This window comes from Ciconia boyciana, chromosome 1 (genome assembly GCF_034638445.1).
Source record: "Ciconia boyciana chromosome 1, ASM3463844v1, whole genome shotgun sequence".
In the NCBI taxonomy this organism is placed as follows: Eukaryota; Metazoa; Chordata; class Aves; order Ciconiiformes; family Ciconiidae; genus Ciconia; species Ciconia boyciana.
Genome location: NC_132934.1, coordinates 17,325,997 through 17,342,258, shown reverse-complemented (window position 1 = coordinate 17,342,258; position 16,262 = coordinate 17,325,997). Strand labels below are relative to the sequence as shown.

At 37.6% G+C, this 16,262-nt stretch overlaps 1 protein-coding gene across 10 annotated transcripts in view; it reads right to left on the bottom strand.

The window, feature by feature from the left end:
- The window catches only part of KIF21A (kinesin family member 21A), a 92,326-nt gene that overhangs the window by 12,858 nt on the left and 63,206 nt on the right, over nt 1-16,262 (bottom strand). For 3 of the 10 annotated variants that reach the window (XM_072859932.1, XM_072859997.1, XM_072859950.1), the window contains 8 exons: nt 14,264-14,429; nt 13,731-13,751; nt 9,727-9,787; nt 9,453-9,507; nt 7,787-8,004; nt 3,599-3,709; nt 2,910-3,038; nt 1,277-1,315 (listed from right to left, as the gene is read on the bottom strand). In XM_072859932.1, coding sequence (XP_072716033.1) covers nt 1,277-1,315; nt 2,910-3,038; nt 3,599-3,709; nt 7,787-8,004; nt 9,453-9,507; nt 9,727-9,787; nt 13,731-13,751; nt 14,264-14,429 — 800 coding nt within the window. The remainder of the gene's footprint in view (nt 1-1,276; nt 1,316-2,909; nt 3,039-3,598; nt 3,710-7,786; nt 8,005-9,452; nt 9,508-9,726; nt 9,788-13,730; nt 13,752-14,263; nt 14,430-16,262) is intronic. The other 7 variants (XM_072859959.1, XM_072860015.1, XM_072859942.1 and 4 more) reach the window with 5 other exon arrangements.

Genomic DNA, 16,262 nt, shown 5'->3' with positions numbered 1-16,262 from the left:
CACAAACATGCAACACAATGCTGTGACCTGACCAGCTTGCTGCTAAGACTCACTGTCACGCTCTTCTGGGGATTACACATGTAACTGTGAGAAAAAGGAACTAAGCCATAGCCCTATCTCACATTAAAAAAAAAAAAAAAAAAAAAGAAAGCATGTCAGATGCTTTAGGAAAATGTAAAAATTCCGTAATATTGCCCAGAAACTTGCTACAGGAAGGAAAAAGTCCTTCCCGATACTATCTTAGTGACAATTAGCTGGTTTATCTAGTACAGTCTTAGAAATTATTATTTTATCCATTTTTACTGCTCAGGACATCTTCATTCATATAATTCATTACTCCACATTCCTTTTACAGATTTTACTAATATTAATATTGCCTTAAATTGTTTGACATTAACTTCCTCATTTTGGAAAGGCATTCACCTTTCAATCTGCACCTTTTTATGTTTTCAAGAATACAGGAACAATTTTCTTTATTATTATTATTTGTTTTCTAACACCACACAAAACTAATACAGTTTTCTCTGTAGTATTCCCCAGTGGATCATGCTGCCTCTAGACTGAGTTATTCCTACTGCTGTTCTCACCCACTCATTCCCTTGACAAGCCATGTAAAATACATGTCCTGGAGCTATTTGTCTACCTATGTGCAGTGCTCTGAAATCTACAGACAAAAAATGCTACAACTGCTACAATGACCAGACAAAGCCACCATCACATTATTATTAGCCCTTTGACTGCCCTTCTCTTGATTACCAAATTAAGTTTTCACTGAGTACCAGAATCCTAAGCCACAGCTTAGGAACATGACTGGGGACATTTCTTTCATCTCTTATGCCACTGCGCGTTCTGTCAGAAAGACATAAAAAACCTACTAATTTTTATTTACACTGGGATTTAATTTTTAGTGACCAAAGCATACAACCGAACAAGAAAAACAAAAAGAAAGAGAGAAGCATATAAAACCTAAGAAAAGTCTGCTCCTCTTTTTTTAAAGAAAACAAAGAGAGAAAGAATATGTCTAAGGAAAGGTTTATACCATACTTAATTTAAAAAGAAAAAACCTGACATGCTCAACAACGATAAAGAACACCTAAAAAAGGAGAGGGGGAGACATGCTTGACCAAAATTTCAGATTTTTAAACTTCTGGCAAAAGCAAAAGAGATACAGTGCCCAAGTATCAGGAAAATTCATGCAGCAAAATGAAATTTCCTAGGAACTGGAATAACTTCAGTGAGAGATGCCAAGAAAACAGAAAACAGAAAGAGAGAGTACCTGTGTACCTCCGACAGAGAGGAATCACTTTCATCAGACCTACAATCAACAGTGATGGAATTGTGAGGAGAAAGAATATAGGTATCAGCAAAGTAAAGCCTCCATACGAGAAGAACAAACAACAGCATGGCCAATTCAGAAAGGCAATGCAAAGCCACATACAGTATGCAGCATTGCTCAGGGTATACCTTAAACCCGTGATAATATGGGCAGGGGGGCGGAATAATAATCTTAAAATAGCACTCTCAGCAGTAAGTTACACTGGTAGACTGTCTCAGCCAAAGAAGCTGAGTAACACCAGCTGAGCCATTTCTTATTTCCCCAACATTTTCTTACAGAAGTAAAGGCAACAAAGTAAAAGGAGAAGATGGATGCATAATTTAATCTCCGTAACATAGTGCTTGTTGAAAATATCAAAAGGAAAAGAAAATTCTGAACATCAATGCCTGTTAAGTGTAGAAAAAACCTGTAAAGTATTAATCATAAAAATATAAATATTAAACATATTGACAGCCCACTGAAATAAGAACAGCAATTTGCAAACAATCCTCAGTTCAAAATCCTTCACGTCTCATTTTCAAAAACATTTAAAAATAAAAACCAAGAAAAAAATCCCCCCCCAGACATGAACATTTGCAGTATGTCTTAAGATGTCCTTCATTTTCAACTCAAATCAAACAGATTCAGCACTTTCAATTTGACATCAAAGTCAGTCCAGAGAAAATGAAAAGGGTTAGGTGGGAGTTAGCAATAAGATAAAGGTAACATAGCTAAGACAAAGAAGTTACAAGCACAGTTAAACTATGGAAAGCCTTGCAAGCCACTGCTTGGTGACTCTGTAGACCACTGAAAAAACCCCAAAGTTTTACAAAAAACAATAAACAAAATTGCTTGTCTGTGTAAACAGACAAGCAATTTATTGTCTTGCTACAGACAGAACTAAAGGTTTATTCTGAGTTGCAGTTCATAAGCGCTGCATGTCACTAGTATCAGTACCGAAACCTGCAATAAAAGATTCTGCTCAAGTCAAATCCACTGCAATTTGGAGTAAGGCTCCTACAGAAACAGATGCCTAACATGCCAGGAAATTGAGCTCTACATCTTCTAAACAAGGTATGAATATCATCTGCTCCTCCAGATCACCTCCTAAAGTCAGTCTGTTCAATAATTTGGATAATCTCTAAACAACTGTATTCTAGCCATTTCAACATCGCATCCTCTGGGGTGCTGTTGTGACAGCACTTGGAGCAATGCTGGAGTAACTGAATAACTGTCAAAAGCACTATTTCCTAAATTGTCAGCGAAATCCTACTTCCAGGTGTAAACACACACACAAATACACATACATCTAAGAATTCTACTGTTCTTTTCTATTTTGGGTTTAAAACTACAAATACCAGACACAGCCTAGAAAACAGGAAACAAGGTTCAGCAGGAAATTGCTTTTCTTGAATTTTTACAATGGTTCCATGGAAGTTTAAAATATTTTCTTTGAAAACTACAGGAAAACACAAGAAATGTCTCCTCCTGTCTTGCAGGAAAAGGGCAAAATATCTAATGGATACTACACTGATAACTTGAGCACACTTTGCAATTCCCTGGTTGGGGGCTGAGGCTTCCCTTTGTGACTTACTTATCCTGCTGAACTGATGTGTTTCCCTGAGAAACAGTAAGACGACTAAAAACATTCATTTCATTACGGGGCCGGCTTGGTGGGGAAGTAGGAGGTGACAGACTAGCCTCTGGGGCTCCAGAATCTGAGCTACAAGAAAAAAAGAACATCTTCTTTAACAGGTTATGAATGGTTAGAAAAGTTAAATGCAATATGCCTCAAATGTTAGATGCTCTTTTCTTAAGCAAATAAATAAAATTATAATGCTAGCTACAGATATTTCCCAGAGAAGGTAATAAACTTAAGATTACAAACCATTGCAGAGTGCAAGGTGGCACGATGTTCAAAGTTTATGTGCTAACAGCGAAAGCTCCAGGCAGAACACACACATATATAAAATGAAGAAATTCTAATGAAACTGCAGTTTCTTAGAGAAATCGATGACTTCCATTAAAAAAAAAAAAAAAAAAAAAGTCATTTGCAAATGCTCCAAAAGACATTTTCTCAGGGCTCTGCTCCTGAGTTACTTTGTACAGAAAAACACTCTGGGAAAAAAAAAAACCCACACAGAAGTTGAGCAGTGAATAATTTCACTGCCAACAATAAAAACTGTCCTAGAATTAAAGAAATAGAAAAATACAGATTTATTTTTCAAGACAATATACTCAAGGTTAATTATGTCAGAGAAAATAAATTTAAAAGAATCTTACAGTTTTTGTTCTTTTGCCTTTGTCTTTTCCACTGTTTTCTCATAGGCTTTTCTCTTTGCTAAAGGTGAAGGCTCTGGTATCTTCTTCTCTGACAGAGATGGCTGTCTAGAACTAAAGCAAGAGGAATCATTATCTTACTTTAAGGCCCTTTACAAACTTGCTTTTCTTACATTAGCTGTCATTCTCCCACTCAGATTTCAAATTTCAGAATGTGCTTAATCTATTATTGTCTCTCTTGAATCTACAGACTCTAAATTTGTTCTCACATTTTAATATAAAAATACACCAAGTTTATTAACTTTCACGGTTCATCAACACATAAAGAGCCAGATACTGAATATGCAAAGGAGATCTACTAATTCAGTAAAAAAAGAGACCGACTAAAAGAAATACAGTGGAGTATGCATCTCAAATTAAGACCATGGAGAAGATGGAAGGTCTGACTAAGATTTAAACTTTCAGATTCCACAACTTTCATCTACAATAGACCACTTACAGACATGAAGAACAGAGAAATCATGATGACTCTTACATATGAATTAAACCTTGCATTAACATATTCATGTTTCAATATCAAATACAAAATTAGGAAGTGAGAAAAAGTACTTCCCATTGACTGCCTAACTATAACAACATTGCTCCTCTTTGTCCCCCCTTCCCTTCTTCCTTGCTTTCCATCCCTCCTTTGTCTCTCTAGTTCTTGCTCTGAAATAATTCCAGTTCACAGTCACTGTGGTCTTTCTCCCTCCCCATTAAAAATAGCAAAAAGATCAAGAGTGCAATATTAATGCTGACACCCAAATGTCATAATTTCACCACAGTCAGATAAAAAAAGAGAACGGAATCTGGATGGTCTCCACTCTTCTGAACTCCCATTTCTCACTACCTGGGCAATCAGAAAAGCAACATTTGCTTTAGTTTATCCTTTTTTTGTGTGTTTAGAAGTTGTTTCTATGAATATAAGGACCAGAAACACTCACTAAAAGAGAGAAAGAAGATTCTGAAAGTGCTTTTGTGCCACACAACTTTATTAAGCAGACGAAGTTCAGTTGGCAGGCCACCTGCCTGATACGGTTACTAGCATCTGGTCTCAGAGCTCTGCAGGCTCTGGGTCTACATAGCTGCAACTTCGCTGCATGAGAAAAGCTGTACCAGTTTCCCTTGATAGGAAGTTTGTGCTATATAAAATCTACCTGGGTACTGGCATGCAGAATAACATGATTTAACAAGCACAGCACAACCAAGAACAGCTGAACAAGTCAAGTAGCTGACTGTCTCAAGTGATCATATGCACACTGAACACAAGCCCTAATTAGAAGGTAAAGCTCCTACTTGTAGGACCTAGTGCCAAGAGTTGCGTGCAGACCCTAGAGCTCCCCCAGGGTCTTCAAGAAACAGGAAAAGGAGGACAAGTGAGAGCCTGTCTGATTTTGCACAAAAATATAGCAGTTAAAGTACACAAAAAGAAGGGGAGAAGGTGGGTTCAATTCCCTCCTCAAGGCCAGAGCACCCATTTCTCTGCAGGGCTCCCTTACCTCTAGGCATACTCTGCAAAGGACATAAAAAGAGGTGGAACAGGACACACTCCCTCCTCCTCTTTGTGCTGGACCAGTACACATTAAGGAATGCAGAAGTCCTGGGGTCACAAGGCAAATCCCATGATCAACCTAATAGCTAGATCTTTCAGCAAGCATGACAAACTTGGGTTATAGTCTCCACTGCCGTGGTTGCCTATGTGTCTACTGTGCAGCTACTAGATTAAATAAACTACACCAGAAACAGGAACCCAAGCTCCTCTGCCTCACACCAGCATCCTGCATACTCAGACATGGAGCCAGCTCCCTCTTGCTCACTCTCTACCTGCCCCTTGAGTCTTCCACCTTTGACTCCACAGTGGCACATCCTCAGAAGAAGGTGTAAAGAGCATGATCATATTATGAATTCTTTTTGAAAACCTGGAAATTCAGGTATTATAAAAATGCAGGAATGAACTTCCTAAGCATAAATGTAAAAAACAGGTGCATGATGTCAATGACCTGAATGAAAAGGAGCAAGACACACACCTAATTACAGGTTTCCAGTGCCCTTCTAGATTTCTCAGGATATCAGACATCTGAACAGAGCTGGCACAAGACCTACAGGAAACCACTCTACCCTGAAGAGGCTGCTATGGATGAGTTGATCATATCAAAGGACAATGGCACTAGCCATCTTTGTAAACAGAATTCCAACCAAACTAACTGTTGCTCACGTGCATTTAGGTGCCTCTCTGAATCATCACAGATCTGAGAAAACTGAAAGGTTTCCAGAGTGGAGCAGTTCGTACATACGCAGACACCTAGATTTGCACCTAAGCATATAATTAATTTCTGTCTCTTCGAGAATGCATATTTTGAATCACTATTACTGCTTCTACATCCCTGAATGCCACTTAAGTAAGTGGCACAAGGGAGATAATGTTTATTGCAGATAAGACCACAATCTGCTCCCAGAAGAACGTATTTTATTACAAGAGAAATGATAGCACTACAGGCCCATATAGGAAGGCGAGATGGCTCACAAAGAGAACATTTCTTCAACAATGACCAGTGACCAGCAAAAATAGCAAGACTATATAAAGTATACTGAGTTATAGTTTTGAAAAAGCATCTCGATTACAGCAAGGAAGTCACTGCAGACAGATTGTGGTAATTTTTGATCACTTATCTGCTAATGTGATCAACAACAAACCAAAATATACATGAGCCAACAAACCAAAATATACAAAATATACATCACAAACCAAAATAAACTGATTTACTGATAGCGCGTAACTCTCTAACGCTCACAGAACACAGTTTTTGGAAAATCCTGTTTTGCCTCATTGCTGGCTCACTTTCACAAATGGATACATTCTAGAAGATGAAGTGAGGCAAAAGTTGGTATTACCTGAGTCTTGGATGCCAGGTCATAACACTTGATGTTTTAAATCTTGAAGCTTCAAAAGTCTCTAGTGATATCACACTAACTGCTGAAACAAGTGGGTTTTTCCACCTATCCTCAACCCCAAGAGCATTCTTTCCAAGCAGACTCTACTTGTGAAATGCACTGAAGCCATCAGCATGGGTTAATAATTGCTGTCAGCCACATTTTACTGTTCACGATTGCCACCTCAAGCAGATGCTAGAAATGCATAGTAATAATAATACAAATTGCAAATGTACATTAGATGGAGGCTGCTGTAAAAATATTATGCAAATAGGACAGATGGATAGTGAAAGATGCCTAATTCCAGAATCCGTAACATGAAGATAGCTATGGGACAGTTTTTCCATATCACTGAATGTGGCAAGCGCATTCGGTTTACGCATGAGTTTGTGCCATATAGGAGCTAGTACCTAAAAAGCCAAGAAGAGGGTCTCTAGCAGTGAATGGCTAATAACCAACAGTGATATTGGTAGATATAAAAAGAACAGCAAGAGCAAGTCAAAAAAAGAGAGGGCATGTGAGAGAGACCTGCTGGCCCCAAAGTAAAAAGACAAAAATAATATTTTCAGTTCTATTTGGCATCAAGTAATACTTTCAATTAGTAAATCTGTTCTGCAGGTAAGTGCAACCTGCAAATAGAAAGGATTTTTGAGGATTCATAATATCCAACATGTTTCTTTTAACTTTACACTTGCGTCCTGTATTATTGTACAGACTTCTTCATTTTAAGCATGGTCCACACAAGATGACTCACAGAAAGTTTTTGCCTAATAGTTAGGACCATATACAGATACTATTACTACATTATATAAAGTTTTTTGGGTTGGGTTTTGGGGTGGGTCTTTTTTTTATATCTCTGCTGTTCTAAGCAGAGTCTCACTAGCTCCCTAGAACATGCATTTCCCATAGAACTAATATAGCAAACTCTCCAAGGTACTACATGGATTTTTCCAACTACTTAGAAACAATGCTACAATAATTTTACTACGACAAAGCAATGTAACAGAACTTATATCTTCCGTAAGAAACATGTTACTTACAACAGTGCATTTATAATTTCTAAAGTGGTGATGGTAGAAAAGGAGTAGTTTTGTGAGGATTATTTAGTAAGCTTCAAGTATACCAACCTCCTTTGTAAAGTTAAAATAATAGATTAAAAGAAATTGGCAACATGCATTTTTTAAAAGCAAAGGATAATTAGTACAGCATGGCCAAACTTACATGCTGCCTATCTTAGAAGGTAAGCCAGATGGTGGGAGAATAAACTCTCTGTCCCTAGCAGAAGTATCATTTGTGTCAGCAGCCATCCCACTTTCTTGGGTTTCTGCAAGTGATGCAAGAGAGCCAGCCAAAGTAGAGTCTGCAGCACTAATGTCAGAGACTAAATCACTGCTGTCTGCATATAGCAATTCCATCTGGGTAGTGGTCCTCCGGCGGGCCTGGAGACAAATGAAAACCAAGTTGCGACTTAAACATTCCACAGTATGTGTCAAGAGTGCTACATTTAAGCTTATCATTAGCTGGTAATTAGCATCCCCCTCAATCACTTGGCAACTACCTTTGGAAACTAAATCAAGGAGCTCACCTATACTCTTTGGCGACAATTTCAGAGGAGGCAAGTCAAATTCAACAGCATGAAACACTGATTTGACAACTGGTTTCCAAGGATATCCTTTCAACCAACTACAAGTGCCTGTCAATACTACAGGAGTACAACATTACTCTCCTAAGGTTTATCCAAATGAAATGTTATAAAGCAGAGAGGAATAAAGCAAAGTGTAAATTTAAATAGCTACAATTATATTGGCATGACTTCTTACACCGATGCTTCTTCTGATATACAAACTCCGCTTCTTACTTAGTTTATGTCACTTCAAAAGTAGTTTAAGCCAACATGAATTAAGATTCGCTCAGCATTTCAACAATTTGAAAACAACAGAAAACCTCACAAAGGAGCCAAGCTTTGTGCAACACAGTCATTCTTAAAAAACTGATCATACGTGTTAGGTGTGATGATGCTGTGAAATTAAGATCTATTCCTCAGGGAAAGAAAGGCCACTGGGGAACACAAAGGCCCAGTCTGAACAGAGCCATTACAAAAATGACATGTTTATTTTACGCCAACATTTTCAGACCAAACTCACTCAGTTTACTTGCCCGAGGAGCTGTACACCAATGAACGCTACCAATAATGCAACAGTCAACCTAGATATATTCCTTCAAAGCTAACTGCAGTTAGAAGAGTGGAGGCTAAGCTTCTATTTACTTTGCAAACTTGGTTTATGCTCCTGTGAGCACAGAAACAAAATTGCAATCAGTGCGCAGGTTTCCAGTTCCCACTGCCATTAATATTAAACTGCAGCCAGCCTAGATATATTCCTCCAATACCAAATGTAATTAAGAGCCTGGAGGTCAAACTTCTATTTATTTCATAAAATTCCTTTACATATCTATGACCACAGAAGCAAACTGCAAACGATAAGCATGTTCACAGTTCCCACTGGCATTAACATTAAACTGCAGCTTAACTAATACTAAACTGCAAATCTACTCCAGTTCGGAGTGCTAGTAATTGGAAGATGTATCTCTTTCTGAAACTGTAAAAATTCAACCACAAAATATTGAAAAAGTATATTTTTATCACTGCTTCTCAGAGGTGAGTGTCACCTAAAAGCATATTACATACAAATCACACGAACAGTATGTCAGTTCACCTTTTGGAAGTCTTCGTTCATTAATGTCTCTGGAGCAAAGCAAGAGCATTCTCCAGAAAGTGCCGTTAAAGTATGAATTATTATAGAATGCCGTTAAAGTATGAATTATTATAGAATCACAGAATCATTTAAAAGATGTGTAGATGAATTTTCATCACCACTGTACAGCCTACCTTGCTTTTGGGTTTGACTTCACCACAAAGCTTCAAAAGATCTGAAGATAATGAACTAAAAGAAAAATTGCATCACAGTTAGACAGAAGAGAGTCATATTTTTGCAGAATGTGTATTTTTATTTGATTCTTCTTTCTGCTGAAATGGTGGGCAAAGCGTAACGAAACAGTGTCAGAGGTATCTTCTAATGGATACATGATGCGTTACAAAAAGAGGAAATGACAGTAATTTTTCTAGAACCAGATCCAGTTACCTGTTAACAAAGATTGCTCACCTTCCTTCTGTCCCAGGACTATGCAATGGGGCATCCTCATCAGTACTATCTTCCAAATTTTCTAGAAAATTTCCAAAAGAATAATGTTAGTCTGTCCACCTACGACAGAACATGCAGGTTTTAAGTGTTATTCAAAACAGCTCAGATAATGTTGAATGTAGATGAACAGCATACAAAAAGGCAGGGATTTTCAAAATATCTTGACTATCTGCTAGCCATTCCCCATCGAATTTTCCTGGTATCTAAACTAAATTTTTTCATACAATCTAAATAAATCATACACCTAGACATACTGTGGTCAAATGTGGTCCTCTATCTATTGTAGCAGAGCAACAGGGATGACAGAAAACCAGAAATAAATTCTAGAAGGAAATCTGGAAGAAAGAAGATAAAGCAAAGGAAATTAACTGCAAGACATGGAAGAGACAGGATTTGAATCAATGGACAGTAAGAATGTCTCTTCCTCCTCTTTTTTGTAATCTTCTTGCTCTAAGACAGAATCAGCCCGGTTCTAATGAAAAAAAAAATGTATTTTTAACTATCTAGTGAGCTGAGGCTCAGCCTTAGCTTATATAGAATCACACCATTTGGGCTGACAAGAAACAAGCACTTTATTAGTTTAAAAGCATTTAGGTTTCAAACCAGGATGATGCCACCATTTAATACTATAGAACTGCTTCCTAAAAAGAGATTAATTGTATTGAAGTCAGTTGTAAAATGAAGCTGTTCAGTAGAAATGCTCCTGAAGTAAAATGGGTACACAAGCCTGTCCACAAAAGACAAAACCAGCATGCATGTCACACTAACACTGTCAAACAAACACTGTCAGATTAACATGTCTGCATGCAAACGGTGCAAAACATTAAGCTGAGACAACCAGTCCAGGGCATATGTACAATCAATTCCAAACTGTTGGGAAACCAAAGCCTCTAACTTGCATATTATTCTAATAATACATTTTAAGCATAGTTTAAGGACATATGTACATTCCTGCAAGCAAAGTCCCTTATTTTTGAACATACTCATGAAATTTTAAGGATTAAATAACCTTCTAATGAGATTCCATTACATGTCTTCTTTATTATTAGAGACGCTTTAAGTTTATTTACTTAATTTCTGCCATAAAGCAGATACCATTTGTAATGCACAGAACCAATATATTTGGTACCCATATTAAAATAGGTTTGTCCACGTATATGTTTTAAGTGCAAGTTCATGCTTTGGAGAAAGGGAGGAAAGAGATACAGTTTCCAGTGGAATTCTGAGAAGGAATGAAGAAAAGGAAAATGCTGTCTTCTTGTGTATGCTACATCTAAAAATGTTTCCTGAAAACGCCAAAAACATACAGCAATCTAGCACCAACACCAACAATGCACTTCAGGGGTACTCAACTGCTGTATTCGTTTAACAATGTAACCTTAATTATCAGAAATACAACAATATTATAAAGAAAGCAGAGTCACAGGAATAGCACTCAACTTCCTTTTTTGTTCCATCCTGGATGTGATCCCACATTAAACCTTTTCTATACATTATTATTCTACATCTTCTGCAGAAGAGGGGATCTAAAGTACTGCTCCTTCTAGCAAGGCACAAAAGCAGCATCAATAAAATAAATGCATTTTTTTAAAAGACAAGATTTACATTAGGGTACTAGAATTTGCGATCAGCTTTTACAGGTAACAAAGTAGAAAGTGTGAGATGGCCACAAAAGATGGGATTTTATTTGTAGGCTTACACTCATGTGACCTGACAAGTATTGATATTTTTCTTTAGTTTGTCTGCAGTTCAGCACAGGAAGACTGCAGGAAGCCCCCAGGCAGAAACCAGCACACAGAATCAGCAAAAAGAAATGAGAAGAGGGAGAAAAGCAAGATTCTGCGAGGAGTCCTGAGCAAGAAGAGATGAAAGGACCAATAAAGTTAGTAAAGGCAGTACTGCTTGCGAGCAGCAGCTGACATGACTGCTAATAAACCAATGATTATAGAACAGTGGAGAGTTTTTCTGATGACTTGTCTTCATCTTCATGTAGAGACAACTGGAGAGTACCAGTACAATGCAGCACACCAGCACAGTTCATCCAGAAGAAATGACGTTTGACCAGCCCTCTCAAGATCTCTCATGAATATCCAGATGTCACAGGTGGGAAGGAAAAGCAGCTCCTACAATTCTTCAGAAAGGAGTCACTCCAGCAACACTTCAGGACTCAACTTCATGGTCATGTTAACTCTTCACAAGAGCAGATGGGATAGCGAATGGCAGCTGGTTCATCCACACACAAGGCAGGTGTGCATTCAAAACCTATTCTGAGGGTGAAAACCTGAGCCTGCGATGTACTTTTCTGCAGACTGAACCCTTTTCTTAAGTCTGCGCTTGAATGTAGATGCACAACTACACCGAGGAATGCCCAAACTTCTTCAAGCCAAGTGTATTCAAATGGCTAAGAACTTTTGAAGATATCGGAGCTGAAAGTAGGCATCAAGGGAATGGTTCACAAGCACCCTGGAAGTGCAACCCCTCTGCTTGGGATGGGGCTGGCTGTGTACTGCCACTGAGCTGTCAGGCAGCCTGGTGAAATTGGTCTAAGGATCTGCTGCCACCCACACTTCCACCTCTGGGAATCGTGTCAGGTTGTCAGGGAGCCCCTGCACCAACAGAGTCCCTGCTGACCAGCTGGCAGTCCCAGCCTTGAAGCCTCACTACAACAGTGTCTGAACTCCCTGCAGCTCAAAAGGTTTAGCCGCTAGTGATCTACAAACTATCAACAGTTTGGATTTCAGTGTGGACTGAGGTTAGTATGGCACATTCAGCTGAGAGACATCCACAGTGAAGTTTCCTTCCTACAAAGTGTTAGCATAGTCCTGAGTGGCTTAGGTGTTTTAAAAGCCTCAGTTCATGCTTGCAAAGTGTTAAAAAGCTTCTTTAATGAAATACATTCTACAAAAATTTTCACGATAGAGCTACTGTTCCAGTGCATTTAACAAGTGTCTTTTCACTGCTCCAGATGCTATTAATAAGTAAAAGCCTGTCCAGAGCTAAAGAAAATGCACCACTAACTTCCTGACTGGAGAAGCATTGCTCTCACTCCAACAGGGGTGAACACACACACATGCACACACGTTAAGGGTCTATTTTAGATACACTATGATATTAATAACTACTGAGGTTCCTGAATAAATACTGGCTGTATGCAGCAAGATGCCCTGGCACAGATCTTCAGGTGTCACCTGTCAGGAAGCTGGCAGAGTTCTCACCAGTTTACACCAGATGATGATCTATACACTTTCAGGCAGTCTTGTGCTTTTGAAATGTTTCAGATGCCTATGCAAACTAGCACAGGACAGCATAACAGGATTAGAAGTAATAAAAGACAATACAGAAGGAATTGTTACTGACATCAGGAATATTTTTTTTTCGATTTTCAAACATAGCCGACTTTGTGGGTAGGAGCAAGGGAGGGGAGAAAAGTGTAATTTATTTGGGAATCATTTAAAAGTAACAACAACAACAACAGAATCATCTCCTCAAAATCAGTGAAGTAACTAAACCCAATTGAAAAAGTGAGATGTAATCTCCATTCTGTAAAATATTTACATTACAAAATAAGCTATCTGCAAAAGGTTAAAAATTATCTGCATATTAAGAATTACTTTTTTTCAGACCTAAAAAGATAAGCAGAATTTGTCGCAACTACAGCAGTAGTATATCACAAAATAGCTTTAGGTAGTCTGAACATACTGTAGGTTCGTAAGCAGTAAGTCATAAATTTTAAATACAGCTCTGCTTACTGTGTTCACTTCTTATCTGACAAATCTAACTAACATAAGGGCTATGGGTGGTTTCAGAAAGGAAGAAATGCTCTGTAAGCTCATGATGAGTACATTTACAGAATAGTTCATGCAAACTTCACAAACTCACAGATTCTAAGATGCACCAGTTAGTGAACATGAATGAATTAGTAACTCATGCAGCTGTACAGTACACAGAAAGCTAAACATACTTACCCAACGGTATGCTATCTAGGTCTGTGTAAATAACAGCAACAAGGAAACAAAAGCAACACTCCAATCAAAACATATCCATTTATAAAAAGAAATAAAACAAAAGTACCCAAATGTATTCTAAATTTTTCTTAAGGTCATCTCATGAGAAGTAGAATAGATGCCGTAACAGACATATGATGCCACTTTCAAAATCACTGACATATGATGATTGAACAGGATTGCATATTTAGAATTTCACATTCAGAAGTTAAAATCGTATCAAATTGTAAATGCATAGTCTTTTGTAAAAATAACAAGCAGATAATTTGAATTTTAAAAGTCTCAATAATTAAAAAAACCTTCTTTATTTCCTACATTTCACTGCCAAGGAGATATACTTAAAATGACATACATGCAATTGTGAAATAGAGTTTAAGATGTTAAAATACAGCATCTATTCAGAAAAGAAATAGCCTAGAATGCCCAGTACAGCATGCATGAAAGGCAAACATGACATGCAGCTGACTATTTAGAATACAAGACAACAAAATTACCTTGCAAAGCATGACCCAGCAAAGCATCAAGTTCAGGATTTAACTCAGCTTTTTCTTTTAGCATATGAAACAGCAGTTGGTTTTGAGTAGCACTAGTAATTTCTGTCTGCTTAAGGCGTCCCTCAAGAACTTTAATCTGAGCTTCTTTCTGAGCTGCTTGGAGACCCTAGGAGAGAAAAAGAAAAAGATGACAAATGCTTTATCACAACTGTTTTGTTACAAAATGAGAATTGCCAAAACTTTTTAAAAACTACAAACACAATGTGTACATTGTAACCTTCCTCTCACATCCTAAAGATCAGGTGTCAACTAAAGGTTTTTGTTTTTGTTTTTTTTTTCTTTTAAAGGGACTCATTAAGCATTCATTTAACTTGTGTCCCTCAGACTCTGCCTTGCAAATATGCATCCAGTGGGTAAGTTGGACATGACTCCCAAGTACAATTCATAGATTCTTTGCATTTATTTAAGAGTAGCAAGCATCTGAAAAATCAACACCTCCATTTTTCACAAATAAGTACTTTTTTTTATTATTACCTATGATGTTCTATAACAAACAACAGGAAAAAAAAAAACCACTAAAAAAAAGTAAACAAACAAAAAACCAAAAAAACACCAACCCCAGAACAGTAATCTTTCCTACAGAATCACTCAGTGAACTTTCAGCTTCTGCTGAAAGATCTCATGGCCTAACTTAAGAGAGAATCCATTCTAAGGGAACTTCCCTAGACCCATGGATTAGTGGGAGGTTTTTAGTTGTAGAAAATGTAGCCAAGGAAATTTACAGATAATTGTTTCCAAATAGAAGAAACCATAGGGAAAAATGAAGGTATAACACATCTTCTCAAAAACTTGTACAATAACAGAGGACTTTGAGTGCTAGCACTTGAGAAAAAAGTGTAGTACTATGGATTTACACGTTAGATTCTGATTTTGTCATGAACTAAAACAACATATCAATAGACACATTTTGCACGTGGAAACAAACAACAGAATAGACAGCAGGCATGACCAATTTTGCAAGAAAATGTACTTTCAGTTTTTCTACGTGATAATTACTTATCAGAAAGAGGAGAAACGCTTTCACATAATGGAGCTTTTTATCACGATAATGAGAAATTGTTAACAGAGTAAGTCAGAGGCACTTCTCTCATATGAACTCTCCTGCAAGGAATCAGATATCCATTCAACCCACCCAAGGGCCAAAAAAAATCAAAAGATTGAAATTTGCAGAAGCCAATGTGATTCTGGGAATTTTATTTTCTTTAAAAAACAAAACAAAAAAAAAAAAACCAAAACAAAACCCAAAACAAACAAAAAAACCCAAACAACCACACACACAAACTTTTTTGATTACCTGCATAGTGATGAATCAAGAATGCAAAAAAAGAACAGAGAATTCGTCAGTGGAACTGACCCAAAGCCCATTTCAATAGCCTTGAAGTCTTTCATTTGATTCAATGACACTGAGTATGGCCTCCAAACAGAAGGAAAAGGAGTAGCAAGAGCATATGATACATGTGTGTCCAGGGTCATAAACTGCCAAATACTCATTTTGAAAATATTACTCCCCAAGGCTTTCAGAGAAAGCCCCTATTGCTCTACTCAAAAGTAGAAGTCTGACTAAAGTATGCCACACATCAATATATACCTTAAAACAAAATTTTTAAAGGTTCATATTTTTAAGGAATTGGCTGAGCCAGTCTTTAAAAAAAAGATCCTGAGCATTCTTTAGGAGCTTGTTGAAAAACATAGAAAGAGATTCATTTGATTATGAAAAGCTAGTGCTTTTATAGGATCAACAAGAGGTAATTAGCACAGTGAAGCAGGCTCTACTGGGGGTTGAAAAAGAGGCAAAATGTTGAAGAGAACAATGGATCTCAAGGGCCTTCACACTGAGAACCAGCATGACTCAGCAGCATTGACCAGCTTTGCTTTGCCTAATGCACCTTAGTTGGTTTTTATGTCAGCACAGCTCTGCTTCTGGCACATGGCATAGTCC